At 40.6% G+C, this 14,686-nt stretch overlaps 1 protein-coding gene across 1 annotated transcript in view; it reads left to right on the forward strand.

The window, feature by feature from the left end:
* The window catches only part of zgpat (zinc finger, CCCH-type with G patch domain), a 30,397-nt gene extending 22,664 nt beyond the window's left edge, over positions 1 to 7,733 (forward strand). Inside the window, exons 4-6 of the mRNA XM_073061721.1 lie at positions 3,912 to 4,043; positions 4,709 to 5,129; positions 7,182 to 7,733. Coding sequence (XP_072917822.1) covers positions 3,912 to 4,043; positions 4,709 to 5,129; positions 7,182 to 7,320 — 692 coding nt within the window. The 3' untranslated portion in view covers positions 7,321 to 7,733. The remainder of the gene's footprint in view (positions 1 to 3,911; positions 4,044 to 4,708; positions 5,130 to 7,181) is intronic.
* Positions 7,734 to 14,686: the final 6,953 nt, after the last annotated feature.

Consider the following 14,686-nt stretch of genomic DNA (forward strand, 5'->3'; position numbering starts at 1 on the left):
CAGGTTAAGACCTACAAGTATCTGGGAGTACAGTTAGACGAGAAGCTAGACTGGACTGCCAACACAGATGCCTTGTGCAGGAAGGCACAGAGTCGACTGTACTTCCTTAGAAGGTTGGCGTCATTCAATGTCTGTAGTGAGATGCTGAAGATGTTCTATAGGTCAGTTGTGGAGAGCGCCCTCTTCTTTGTGGTGGCGTGTTGGAGAGGAAGCATTAAGAAGAGGGACGCCTCACGTCTTAATAAGCTGGTAAGGAAGGCGGGCTCTGTCGTGGGCAAAGTACTGGAGAGTTTAACATCGGTAGCTGAGCGAAGGGCGCTGAGTAGGCTACGGTCAGTTATGGATAACTCTGAACATCCTCTACATAGCACCATCCAGAGACAGAGAAGCAGTTTCAGCGACAGGTTACTATCGATGCAATGCTCCTCAGACAGGATGAAGAGGTCAATACTCCCCAATGCCATTAGGCTTTACAATTCTACCGCCAGGACTTAAGAACTCTTTAAAAGCTATTATTAATGCTTTTTGAGATAGTGATTTAGATGCATATCATATTTTTTACTGAGTTAAGTATTGTATGTAATTAGTTTTGCTACAACAAGTGTATGGGACATTGGAAAAAAAGTTGAATTTCCCCATGGGGATGAATAAAGTATCTATCTATCTATCTATCTATCTATTCCATTGGGCTCTTTATGTATGTTCAAAGGTGTAAGGAAGTATGACTTGAACCCTTGCCTATAAATAATTTTTATAGGTCAAAGAAACTTGTTGGCATCCAATATTAGCACATTGTGCCAGCCTTATTGCCAAATATGTATAAAAATGCTTGAGGAATTTAGCTAGGAAATTAATTGATATTCACTGAATGAGTTAGGTCTGTGATTGTTCACTCTAATGAGATAAATACATTCGGCCCTCCTTATCCGCGGATTCCACATGCATGAATTCAACCAACCACGGATTGCGAAAACCCGAAAGTGCTCTTTCCGCGCTTGTTGTTCGAGCATGTACAGACTTTTTACTTGTCATTATTCCCTAAATAATGCAGTATAACAACCATTTTACATAGTAATGTTAACAAAGATATTCTTTAATGTTATTTAATAAGTACAAATGTTGGTTTTCATAAAGTTGCTAATATTTGATGTATTAAAGCACTTCCAGAGTCCTTTTCCCTCTGTGCTAACTTCTGAACTCCTCCCGCCACCCCATCCCCCACCAGCTAACTCTGTAGGCAAGCATTCTGAAGCTTATTTTCTATTTTGACTGTTTTGGTAGATTGTGCTTCCACTATTAACGGGCTTTCAAGAACATGCCAGCATTGCCTGACTCTTCATAAACCTGGTCGAAACACACTTAACTATTTTCTGCTTGATGACTTTATTTCTTCCTGTGGGGCTTTGTGAGATATTTTATATATGTTGTTTTGAGTAAACTGTTGAAGTAAAATAGACTATTGAAATCAAAATGCAGGTTCAGTGCCCTTTTTCCGAAATGCTTGTGACTGAATGTGTTTTGGATTTCTGACTTGGAATATATAATCAGAAAGCTTGGGATTACCGTTATTTCTGACTCAGAACTTATGTAGGCAGACATTGTTTTACCATGTTCATTGCACAGACAATATGTACTTAACAGTAAAAATTATTACATACATGACAATATGTGAACAAGGTTACAAAAGCAGCACAGCAGCATCAGGAGAATCTTGAATCAGCTGGCAGGTTTTCAGCCTCCAACTACAATGCTGTGTTTTGATTGAAAGGTTACAGTACACTGTTTTATTATTTTTTAAGGTTTTGTGTAAGGTATAAAAACAATCAACATTGTAAACTTGTTCTGGTGTTAGATTTTCATTAGCGATGATCTTCGCAAACTCATCAAAGAATTTCTCTGCTGCTTTGTGATCAGCAGACGCTTTAATGCCATGCCTTAAATTTCTGCAACCAGCTTGCAGGATATTCACAATTACTTTCAATGTTCAGTCCAGACCAAGGGTGTAGCTATGGGCACTCGCATGGGCCCTAGCTATGCTTGCCTCTTCGTGGGTTATGTGGAACAGTCTATGCTCCAAATCTATACTGGTACTGCTCCTCAACTTTTCCTTCGATACATTGATAACTACATTGGTGCTGCTTCCTGTACCCATGCTGAGCTTGTCAATTTCATTGACTTTGCCTCTAACTTTCACCCAGCTCTCAAATTCACTTGGTCCATCTCAGACACTTCTCTCCCCTTTCTCGATCTCTTGGTCTCCATCTCCGGAGCTAGACAGTCCACTGACATCTTCTATAAACCCACTGACTCCCGTAACTACCTTGATTATACCTCTTCCCACCATGCCAAATGCAAAAATTCTATTCCCTATTCTCAGTTCCTCCATCTCCGCCGCATCTGCTCCAAGGATGAGGCTTTCCGTTCCAGGGCATCCCAAATGTCCTCTTTCTTTAAGAATCATGGTTTCCCTTCTGCCATTATCAATGATGCCCTCACCCGTATCTCCTCCATTTCCCGCACTTCAGCCCTCACCCCATTCTCCCGTCACCACAACAGGGACCGTGTCCCCGTTGTCCTCACCTATCACCCCACCAGCCTCCGGAACCAGCATATTAACCTCCGCAACTTCCGCCACCTTCAACAGGACCCCACCACTAAGGACATCTTTCCCTCTCTACCCTCTCTGCTTTTCGCAGGGATCGTTCCCTCTGTGACTGTCTGGTCCACACGTCCCTCCCCACAGATCTCCCACCTGGCACTTATCCCTGCAAGCGTAAGTGCTACACCTGTCCCTACACCTCATCTCTTACCACCATTCAGGGCCCCAAACAGTCCTTCCAGGTGAGGCAACACTTCACTTGTGAGTCTGTTGGGATAATCTATTGCATCCGGTGCTCCCGGTGCAGCCTCTACATCGGCGAGACCCAATGCAGATTGGGGGACCACTTCGTCCGCCACCACAGACAGGATCTCCCGGTTGCCACTCACTTCAGCTCTCCTTCACATTCCCATTCGGATATGTCCATACATGGCCTCCTCTACTGCCATGATGAGGCCAAACTTCGGTTGGAGGAACAACATTTCATATACCGTCTGGGTAGTCTCCAGCCCCTTGGTATGAACATTGAATTCTCCAACTTCCGGTAATTCTCTCCCTCTCCTTTCCCCCTTCCCACCTTCACTCTGTCTCCACTTCTAGCAGCCTATCACCTCTCATGACTCTGCCTTCTTCTACTACCTGTAGTGCTTTCCCCTTAGATTCCTTCTTCACCTCTCCTGCCTCTCCCCTCCCTGCTTCCCCTCCCCCACCCCTTGATCTTTCCTCTGACTGGTTTTCCACCCTCCCCCCACCTTCTTTATAGGGCCCCTGGCCCCTCCTCCTTTAGTCCTGTTGAAGGGTCTCGACCGAAACGTTGACTGCTTCTTTCAACAGATGCTGCCCGACCTGCTGTGTTCATCCAGCTTTTTTGTACGTCTGATTTGACCACAGCATCTGCAGTGCACTTTGTGTTCAGTCAATGATAGATCTTTGCTTGTTTCATGATCAGCATCCCATTAAGCAGCAGATGTGCACTCCGATGCTGATGCATCCATTCTTTCAATACACAATTGAGATCTTTAATTTTCACTTTATGCAGAGTTTTTCTGTTTTTCATTAGCTTCTGTTCATTGCATATTTGAGTTTACTTAGAATTGTTCGTAGTGTGCAGTGACCTGTGCATCACCTGGGAACCTTCCCAGCGAGTTTTTAAATTTCCATTTGTGACGTTATGTCAGTGCTCAAATGGATTTTGGAGGTTTTGAGATTTTGAAATTTCAAATAAGGGATACTTGTATTACATTATATAATGTTTTTCATGTTCATAGCGGTTTACTTTCTATTTACTTGTACTTGTATTATTTTGTTTCAGTTTTGGATACAAAATCTGAGGGGATAGAAAGTTGGACTGCAGCTTCCAGCTCGTCATTTGCTGGTTGGGAAGCCCACACTCGTGGCATGGGATCCAAACTAATGATTAAGATGGGTTATGAATTTGGCAAAGGTAAGAGTAAGCAATTACCCTGGTTATTAAGAGTCACCTAGTAGAAAAATTCCTAACATGTTCAGTACTCTGCTGAGATCCAAATAAAATATTAATTCGCATGTGCGTTTATTTCTATTAGTAATGGCCTTTTTAAGTTACTGACTTTTGTGTGTAAAATATAATTTCATTGTGATATTGGACCATGTTGAATCACTGATGGTCCTCTGTAACTTCAGGAAAGGTAAAGTTGTGTCACAAACTGAACACAGTTTCCCAAATTAAACTTAATGCTTGTAATACTTATATTCTTGACTTTCAACAGAGGTGTAGTGTTGTGAACAAGAGATACTACTAAAGAAGTAATTGTGCTCTTTTGAAGAGAAATATAATTTGTATTTTTAATTAATAAACTCTACTCCCTTCTAAATGAAAATAACTATGTGTAACATGTTTGACACAAATTAAAATTGAAAGTGCTGCAGCAGGGTAGGCAGCAGCTTTAGAGGGAGAAATTATATTAATATTTCAGGTCAGTGACAATTCATCATTGATCAGAAAGATAAACTTTGCGCCTGTCTCCCCAGATTTAGCCTGACCTCCTGAGTATTTACAACTTTGTTTTATTTCAGGTACATGTACTCATTTACTTTTCAATTTCTAGTGCAAGTCTGTTCTTCTTTTAGGTTTAGGAAAAAATGCTGAAGGTCGATTGGAACCTGTACATGCAGTGGTTTTACCACCAGGGAAGTCCCTGGATCAGTGTACTGAAATCCTGCAAAAGAAGAGAGAAGGAAAACTGAACCATCTGCATAAAAAGAAACACAGGAGGAAAGGTCAAGGGGGTTCATGTGTTAAAGAGAGAAAACCTCAACAAACTGTGTTTGACTTTTTGAATGATAATCTTAAAAGTACTGGGCAAACTAGCAGCTTGTCAGTTCAAGCTGAATTTCCGAAAAGAGAGAGAAACAGCAAAGAATGTTACAAGGCAAGCAAAAGCACAAAGAAAATTCTAAATATCCAGCTCTTTCAGATAATGCAAAAGATAGACCATACTGAAAAGGACATTGCAAAAATTATGGAAGCACTTGCAAGAAACGTTGGAAGGTATCTTCTGCAATCTTTATAATTTCATCTTTAATTGGTGGATTCTATGACATTATTAAATCATGTTGGTTAGGATAGTCTGTAGTTACTCTCGAATTTGACTCAATAGGCACTCCATCACTTTCTCGCATGCTCAGTATGTTAACTGGGAGAAACTGGCAGTATTTTTCACTTTCGCCAGTTATATAGTAATTTAGAAAGAAAATCAAAACACGTAATAGCACAAATCTGAAATAAAACAGAAAATGTTGGAGATGCTTAGCAGGTTAGATTGCATCTGTGGAAAGAGAAAAGGGGTTAAATGTTTCGGGTCTGTATCCTTTTGTTACAACTGGGAAAGGGGAATAAACTAGGTTGTCATTTGCAGAAAAGGTGAAGTAGGTATGAGTGGAACAAAGGAAAATCTGTGATAGTGAAACCAAGTGGGCTAAGGTGGCAGTTGGAAGTAGATTATACCTCTATGTAATGTTGCAGGATTGTTTTTGCTCAGATTACCATAATCACCCCTCAGCACAGAAACAGACCTTCAACGCACTTAGTCCATGCTGACGAAAATGCCTGTTGATACTAAACATGTTTGCCTGTGTTTAGCTCATCCCCCCCCCCCCTTAGCCTTTCCTGTCCACTGTTCAAATGTCTTTTCAAAGTTGTAATTGTACTTGCCTGTCTCATGTCTGATAGCTTGTTCCATATACCTATCATCCTCTGTGTTTGGGGGAAGAAAAGAAACTGTCCCTCAGATCCCCTTTAAATCTTTTCTCCTCTCACCTTAAATCATGTTCTTGTAGTTTTAGACTCCTTTACCCTGGAAAAATAACTGTGACTGTATTTCCTATCTATATCTCTCATAATTTTATAAAACTCACTAAGATCACCCCTGAGCCTCCTTTGCTCCAGGAAAAATTAGTCACAGCCTGTCCAATAGCTCCTTATGACTCCAAGCCGCTAGTCCAGGCAACATTCCTGTGAATCCTTTCTGCAACATTTTTAACTTGGTCACATCTGGTAACCAGAACTGAATATAATAATTCAAGTGCAGCCTAACAAAATATTCGTACAACTGAAACATCTTATCCTGACTTCTATATTCAATGGCTTTGCTGATGAAGGCAAATACATCATGTACTGCTTTCACTACTATTTACATGTGTTGTCACTTTTTTACCCCAAGATCTCACTGCTCACTGACACTCTCCAGGCCCCTGGAGTGTATCTGGGGTTGGTTCAGCTTCCAAAAATGCATCTCTTGGCAAATGTCAAGTTAAATGCCATCAGCCATTTTCTTGCCTACTTTCCCAGTTGATCCAGATCATGTAACCTTGAAGACTACCACCTTCAATGTCCACCATTGTTGGTGTCTTCTGCAATTCGTACACACATCGTCAGCGCTTTTACATTCATTCAGTTTTCCAATGCTACCTTGCCAATTTATTGTTCCCCCTGCACACCTGATATTTCATTTAATTCTCCAGTGTACTGATTCTCAAATCTTTCTATCATTTCCATCCTTGTGATCTTTGCTACCTTTGCGTTGAAATCTACATCCAACATTCCTCAGCTAGCGTCTTCCAAATTTTCCCCCAGTGGTTGTAGATTCATAATAACCATTTCACCTACAGAGCCCTTTACAAACTCAACGGTCTTGTACTGCTCAATCCTCAAGAATGTTTTATTTACCTCACACTTAATTATATGACCTAGCTGTTTTCTTCATTCCTTTACAACACTTCACCCTTTGTAATTTGCTACCTATAGCATTTTTAGATTCTAATTTCAAAATTAACATTAAGTAGTAGTGGTTAATTTATTGTCAACATTGTAACTGATCTCAAGTTTCTTTTCTTGAATCATTGCAAAAATTAATACTTTTAAAGGGAAGAATAAATGTTGTTTATCTGGTATAGAACCACAAAAGTGGTCTCAAACAGTAAAATATTTTTCAATCCTTTGTAAAAGTGAAGATTTAACTCCACAATGGAGGAATGCCAAGAATTATGTAACATTAACATCACTTAGTCGTATGTATCAGCATTCTTTACTGATTTATTACAGAGACAAAGCAGTAACTTCTCATCTGGAAGAGAAGTTGTCTAATGCAAGGAAGCAGTTATCCTATCTAAAGTCTCAGGAATCCGGGGCCCAGCGTGAACAAAAGAGAGCAGACACGCACAAGATGATGACCAAATTCTGATTTTAAATCTTTCAGTGCTCTTTGTTCATTTTTGAAGTGTACCAATTTGTGCAGCATTTTCCTCTGTAAAATATATGCAATGAAATTAATGTGTAAAAATGGTCCTTAGTGTTTGTGTTATTAGTATGTCTTTTTGAAGGTTTCACTAAAAAGTAAAGATTTTTTCCATTAGAAACTTTATGTGAGTGCTCTGACATCACAGTTGCTCTACTAACTTTTTAAAAAAATACTTTTTAAGACGGTAACTGTTTCAGTCATGTAAATTACAAGCTGCAGTACTGAAAATTGTGTTCACCTGTGATTTTGTACAACTTAAGAACACAGAGTTAAACTCAAGTCAAACCTCGAATTGTTCAGATCAAACTCGTAATAGTGTAACATAAGTATTTGAAAATAAAGAAATTTTCTGTTTTCATGTGTTAACAGACTGGAAGTTCATTTGCATTGTCAATTTCAAATATTAAACTATATTTGGTTCTTGGATTAACACCTTGCCATTTGAGGAGCTTTGACACCATTCAGTTAAGCATTAGAGTAGATCTGGAAACTTCACAGCTGTTTGTATCATATAGACCTTATTTATTTCTAGATTGTTTAATGTACTCATTGAAAACTTGAAATACCATCTGAAGGTAACACAGCAGAGGAACTCAACATTAAAAGTGTGTGTGAACTGGAAGATGCTACACAGAGGTGAAACAGGATTTGGTGAAATTTGATGATTTCAAAATGACATCTGTGATACACAGCAGTGAACATGTACAGGCTAGTGCATAAGTGCAACTTGGTGTAATCAAGTGCAAGGTAGTAAATGTATAAAACAAAGTGCTGAAAAACTCACTAGGACAGGCTGCATCTGTGGAAAACAGTAAAGAGTCGATGCTTCAGGCTGAGACTGGCAAGGGTGGTAATGTTTATGGGGGAGGAGGTTGACAAAAATGCTTCATGTGGCAGTGTTTGAATAAACATAAGGTAATGTATTGATAAGCTGAATGAAATGACCAAGAACTTAAATTACTTTCTGCCACATCAAGGAATTAAAGTAATGTAGCAGTGAGTGTGACACTCTTACAGGCGTCTGGACATTTGGAGCTCAGTTCTATATCCTCCCCATGAACGTGGGATTTCTCTGGGTGCTGAGGTTTTCTCCCACAATCCAAAGGTGTACCAGTTAGTCAATTCATTGGTCATTGTTAATTGTCTTGTGATTAGACTAGGGTTAAATAGGTGGGTTTGAAATGCAGTTTTCTGATTTGTGCACATGTTATCTCCTTCTCTGATGGCCACTGCTAAGTTTTAGCTATTAGTAGTTAAAAGTTCAGAGTTAACAGTTCAAATTCCATGTCATGTCAAAAGATTGTCAGAATAATCTAACAATAAATCTCTCTGTCCTTTTGATCAATATATAGGAGGGTTTGAGGTGGCCTCAGAATAGCTGCAAGGATCTCACCCAGTGACACCCCATCCCAAGCTGTCCTTTCAATGGCTGGCTCAACCTTTCAAAGGGCCCAGCTTTGTGGTCCCTCCCCATTCAGGTTGGGCTGGTTGCCTTCAGACACTGCAATGTCTTCTCTCTTTCTCTGCCGTATCAGCAAGGTTGTGGAACCTGATATCTCTGCCATAACTAGGATTGCTCTCAACTATCTTCCCCAATATCTTTCTATTAGAAACATAGAAAACCTACAGCACAATAAAGGCCCTTTGGCCCACAATGCTATACTGAACATGTACATTACCTAGATTTACCCATAGCCCTCTATTTTCCTAAGCTCCATGTACCTATCCAGGAGTCTCTTAAAAGACCCTAGTGTATCTGCCTCCATCACCATTCCACACACTCACCACTCTCTGCATTTAAAAAAAAAACTTACCCCGACATCTGTACCTGCTTCCAAGCACCTTAAAACTGTGCCCTCTCGCGTTAGCCATTTCAGCCTTGGGGAAAAGCCTGTGACTATTCACACAATCAATGCCTCTCATCATCTCATCCTCTGTTGGTCCAAGGAGAAAAGACTGAGATCACTCAACCTATTCTCAAAAGGCATCCTCCCCAATCCAGGTAACATCTTTGTAAATCTCCTATGTACCCTTCCTATAGTTTCCACATCCTTCCTGCAGTGAGGTGACCAGAACTGAGCACAGTACTCCAAATGGGGTCTGACCAAGGTCCTATACAGCTGTAATGTTACCTCTCAGCTCTTAAACTCAAACCCACGGTTGATGAAGGCCAATGCACCATATGCCTTCTTAATCACAGAGTCAACCTGTGCAGCAGCTTTGAGTGACCTATGGACTCAGACCCCAAGATTCCTCTGATCTATCACACAGCCAAGAGTCTTACCATTAATACTATATTCTGCCATTATATTTGGTCTACCAAAATGAACCACCTCACAATTAACTGGGTTGAACTCCATCTGCCCCTTCTCAGCCCAGTTCTGCATCCTATTGATTTACCTCTGTAACCTCTGACAGCCCTCCACACTGTCCACAACACCCCCAACCTTTGTGTCATCCACAAATGTATTAACCCATCTCTCCACTTCCTCATCCAGGTCATTTATAAAATTCATGAAGAGAAGGGGTCCCAGAACAGATCCCTGAAGCACACCACTGGTCACCACCCTCCTCCATGCAGAAAATAAGGTGAGAGAGGGAATGGTGTGGGGGGGCATTACTGGAAGTTAGAGAAATCGATGTTCATGCTATCAGGTTGGAGGCTACCCAGATGGAATATAAGGTGTTGCTCCTCCAACCTGAGTGTGGCTGTATCGTGGCAACAGAGGAGGCCATGGACTGACAATACCCAATATAGATTTTAACCTTATGGAACATACTTGTTAAGAAAAGCAATGTTTCAGATCAGTCCCGGGAGTTCCAATCTCCCTCCAACAACATAAATTTTAAATTCCCAGAATGTGGGAATCTCACCTTAACCCAGATTCCACAGTGCCATTGTGGAATCTGGGTCTCTCCAATATTGATTACAAAGCAAAATAACATACACAAACTTAAAACACAGATAAGGCAAAACTAAAATTGATGCTTCCACTTTTCTTCCTCAAATTTTTTGAACTTACTTTCTCTCAAAGATTAAACATTCAGACAAACATCGTAAAACATATATTTGCAACCCCCTTCCAGAATTTTAGACGTTAAGGCTTTGAAACAAATAATGCTGGAAAGTAATGGTCATGTACAAGCATTCAACCAAAATTGCAGCATTGTCTGAGCTTTCTCAAATTCCGATCTCTGAAGTTTGAAGCTTGATCTGTAGAATTCTGATTATATGACCTATTTGAGTCTTGGATAATGTATCCTACTTTAGAACATCTCATCCTTATCAGACCACCCTTTAGTTCAGACATTTGCTTCCACCTAGTTGTGAGTTTATGTGGTTTTTCTGTTATAATTGGGTCTATTCTGACTGTTTCACAATCTTTTTTTGTGTTCAGCTTGTACCCCGGGATCTCTTGACGTAATATATGGAACCAGCCTGGTTCCAGTCCCTGTTCATCAGGGATGCTGTGGCTATATTGTCGGTTCTGTGATTCTTATCTGTTTGCTGACCCTGACGTCCCGTCTCTGAATCTATGACACCATCTGCCTTACAAAGTGCATTTATTCTCAGGACATTACCTTCATTATTTGGACAGACCCAGAAAGCCACTGGAAAGGGCACTCTCTCTATCTCAAGTAGCTGAAGCTCACTTTTTTCTACCCTCATTGTCATTCACCCCCACCAAACCTGTAAGATAGCCTCTCCAGTCATTGGCAAAGATAGGTAATTTGGGTTACTGAAGCTCCTGTGTTCACTGATGTATCACATTGATGCTTGCCTATTAATGCTCTTGTGTATACCTGTGGGTGACCATTTCTGGCAGTGGGGGCTACCGTTAGCTGTTTGTCTGACTTGTATGCTATCTTTACTAGTTTTATAGTCTGGTCAGCAGTCAGTGTGGGAGAGAAGATTATTTTGTGGTTTCTGCCTGTCTTGGTTGATGACTGACTCACTTTCTTTCCTTCTTGTGATATTGTCTCACTCTATGGCCTATGAGGCAACAGCTGTAACAGATCATCTTTTCCTTTCAATGTCTGTTCTGGCAGTCCTTTGCTAGGTGCCCAGTTGTTGGCACACAAAGCAAGTCCTCTGTGTCCTTACAGCAGCTATATCCACTACAGCCACGTCACAACTTCTCTTTCCTGTCTTTCAGTCTATTTCCCTAGCTTATGAAACTATTGTAAAATAGGTGGATCTCACAGTTTAAAACCTCCATCTTCAGGAAAACTGGATCATCACTCTCTGTATAACCCAGTCCTGGGTATTCCCCATAGGTCCAGTATTTTCATTCTGCATAGTCCATGGCAAGTTTACCGGCTTCGTGAATAATTGACATTATCATTCCCCAGTTGTTCTCAACTGCTCCTAGTATCTGCTTCATTACTTTCTTAAAGTTCCGATACTTCTCCTCATTACTGCCATTACCATTAGTTGCCCATGTTTCATCCCGCACCCCTGTGGTTAGATTGGCTCATATATTCTGTAGGCATTTAGCTTTAACCAAAATGTGCATGTTCTTAGGGTGCATCTGATGGACCTTGGTCATTTCTTCCAACTTATGCAAAAATTCTGCATTGCTATATGCAGCTCTTAAATGAGGGCATTTCAGATAAAATGCTTTTCTCCACTGGTGAAGGGCTTGTGGATGGTAGAGATGAGTGTAAGTGGCTGGCTGGGATCACTGGGGTTCTGAGCCTGTCGTTGCCGGTCTGTATAGGTGCCGTCCCAGCGGGCAGTACTGGGTCTAACTTCTCCTGCTTGTGGGTACTTTCCCATTTGTCAACTTGCTGGTCTAACACTTCCCAATCCACCACATTGCTTTCCTTAGCAGCCTGTCCCATGACTGCTGCCCAGCGATCACCCACCTGCTGGGCTTTATCCCATTTACCTCTCAGTCTACCCAGATCCTTGACGAATATATTTGTGTATTTTTTTAATTGCTTCACCCATTTTCACCCACATCTCTCTCTCGCTTGCTTTCTGTAAATGTTCTAATTGTTTCTTCAATCTACATGTACACTGTCTCACTGTTCTCTGTATTCATCCCTTTCCTTCTGTAGCTCTGCTATTTGTACACTATGTGACTCCTGACACTCTCTTGCAAATACACGTGACATAGAATGACTGCTGTTTTACCTCCCTTCCTCTTTGACTGGCTTTTCCACCACTGCCAATGTTCCTCTGGGCTCCAGGTCTTAACCCACCTGGCTTTATCCATTTTTTATTCAACCTTCTCAAGTTTATGAAGTATATACAGCACAAAGTGAGTTTTCTCCCTTTCACAATTAAGCCCATGATATTGCTGTATCCATTTTACAAGTTAAATATTCTTATACTATCATCTCGGCTTGTGCTTTGATTCTAAGATTTTTCCCACACACACAATCTCCTGAGCGAGTATGTACACATCCCTTGGGCATCCAAAATGGTCAGTAACCACCTGGTGGCTGTGTCTCGACAAACTATCCAGCGCTGTCTAGCAATCGGTCTCTTACACAAAACAAGCACAAACACACACCACGACACTTTCACATCTACCTTTCCAGATCTCCACTGTGTTCTTTAATACCTTATGACACTGTGGTTATTGGCCCAAGCACATCTAAGCATGGGGTGTTCACAGTCAGAAATATTCACTCCTTAGACTGCTGGGTTGCTGGCGATGTAATTGGGTCACAAATATATCCTGGACAAGTCCCCAAATGTTGTGACTGTGATCAAAGTCATCAAAGATTTACTGGAGTTGTGGATATGAAAGTCTTTATTCATCACGACAAACAGACTTTCTTGTGTTTACTTATGGTAGAGGCTCACAAACCCAAAAGTATTGTACATGTTTGTACATTACATTTTTATACCCTTAAGATCAAAGGTAACAGCAGGTGATTCAATACAATCTCAGTAGTTACAATAACATCTTTTACTTCAATATTTTGGATTGCCAATGCTTCCTTTGAATTACATATCTAGAATGGGAACACCTCTGAATGTCCAAGCATTTCTTTTGACACAAATATTCTCAAAACTTCTGAAGGCAGAGAGCCAGATGCCAGAGTACACAATGGAACAGCTGTTGATTGCATTTATGCCTGTGGTAATGTTTGATATGCTAAGTGACATTAGCCTGATCTGCCAGCTTGAACTCAGTCACAATGGTACAAATAACAACCAATGTGCCTGATTTGGTGCAAGCCAAATAACACAACCCATTGTCTTACCGTTAGGCTGATACATAGGCAAATATGATTCATAGTCATCACTTTGCAAAGATGCTTCTAATTTCAATTTACTGCTTACAATTTATAATGCCATTAAGAACTGAAGATTGGTTGTTGCTTGAGTTAATACCTGCTATATTCACATAACTCTAAAATACTCCCTAACAATCTGGAGACATTGATATCTAATTACAACAGCAGGGAGATATCTATGGTCTGGTAAGTTGAACAGAAAGGGGGGCCATTGGAATTTATTCCCAAAATGCGAGGTAATCAGGTAGTTGCAAGGAGCAACAAGAAAGAGAGAACAAATGAGAGAATATTGAATGGTGATAGGAAACAAAGGGATTTTTGAATATGTGTTCACAGATCATTAAAGGGAGCTGGACAGGTCAATAACGTGGTTAAGAAAACAGAATAATTTTATTAGCTGAGCATAGAATATAAGAGTGGGGAGTTGTACTGGAACTGCATACAATGCTAGATAGACCACAGCTAGAATACAACAGACAGTTCTGCATCCTGCTGTCTTTAACCAAAGCAAACATCCCCACACCTAAATTAACAGGCCCAAAATGAATTTTGTATGTTAATATAAGGATTTTCCCCTTAGCTGGGATAAAGGTTGAACCATTCAAAGTAGAGGTGAGAAGAATTTTCTTCACTCAAACTAGTGTTAATTTTGAGAAGACTAGAATATAAAAGCAAGGATGTAATGTTGAGGCTTTATAAAGCACTGGTGAGACCTCACTTGGAGTATTGTGAGCAGTTCTAATCCTCTTACCTAAGAAAGGATGTGTTGATATTGGACACAGTTCAAAGGAGGTTCACGAAAATGATTCCAGGATTGAAAGGCTTGTCATATGAGAAGCGTTTGATGCCTCTGAGACTGTGCTCACTGGAATTCAGAGGAATGAGAGGAGACTTCATTGAAACCTATCGAATGTGGAACATGGAGAGGATGTTTCCTTTTCGTGTGGAAGTCTAAGGCCATAGGGAACAGCCTCAGAATAGAGGTACATCCTTATCGTTGCTTACATATACCTACTACAGGTATCTTGTGACATTAGGAAAATGCCACCAGTAC

This window comes from Hemitrygon akajei, chromosome 11 (assembly GCF_048418815.1).
Source record: "Hemitrygon akajei chromosome 11, sHemAka1.3, whole genome shotgun sequence".
Lineage (NCBI taxonomy): Eukaryota > Metazoa > Chordata > Chondrichthyes > Myliobatiformes > Dasyatidae > Hemitrygon > Hemitrygon akajei.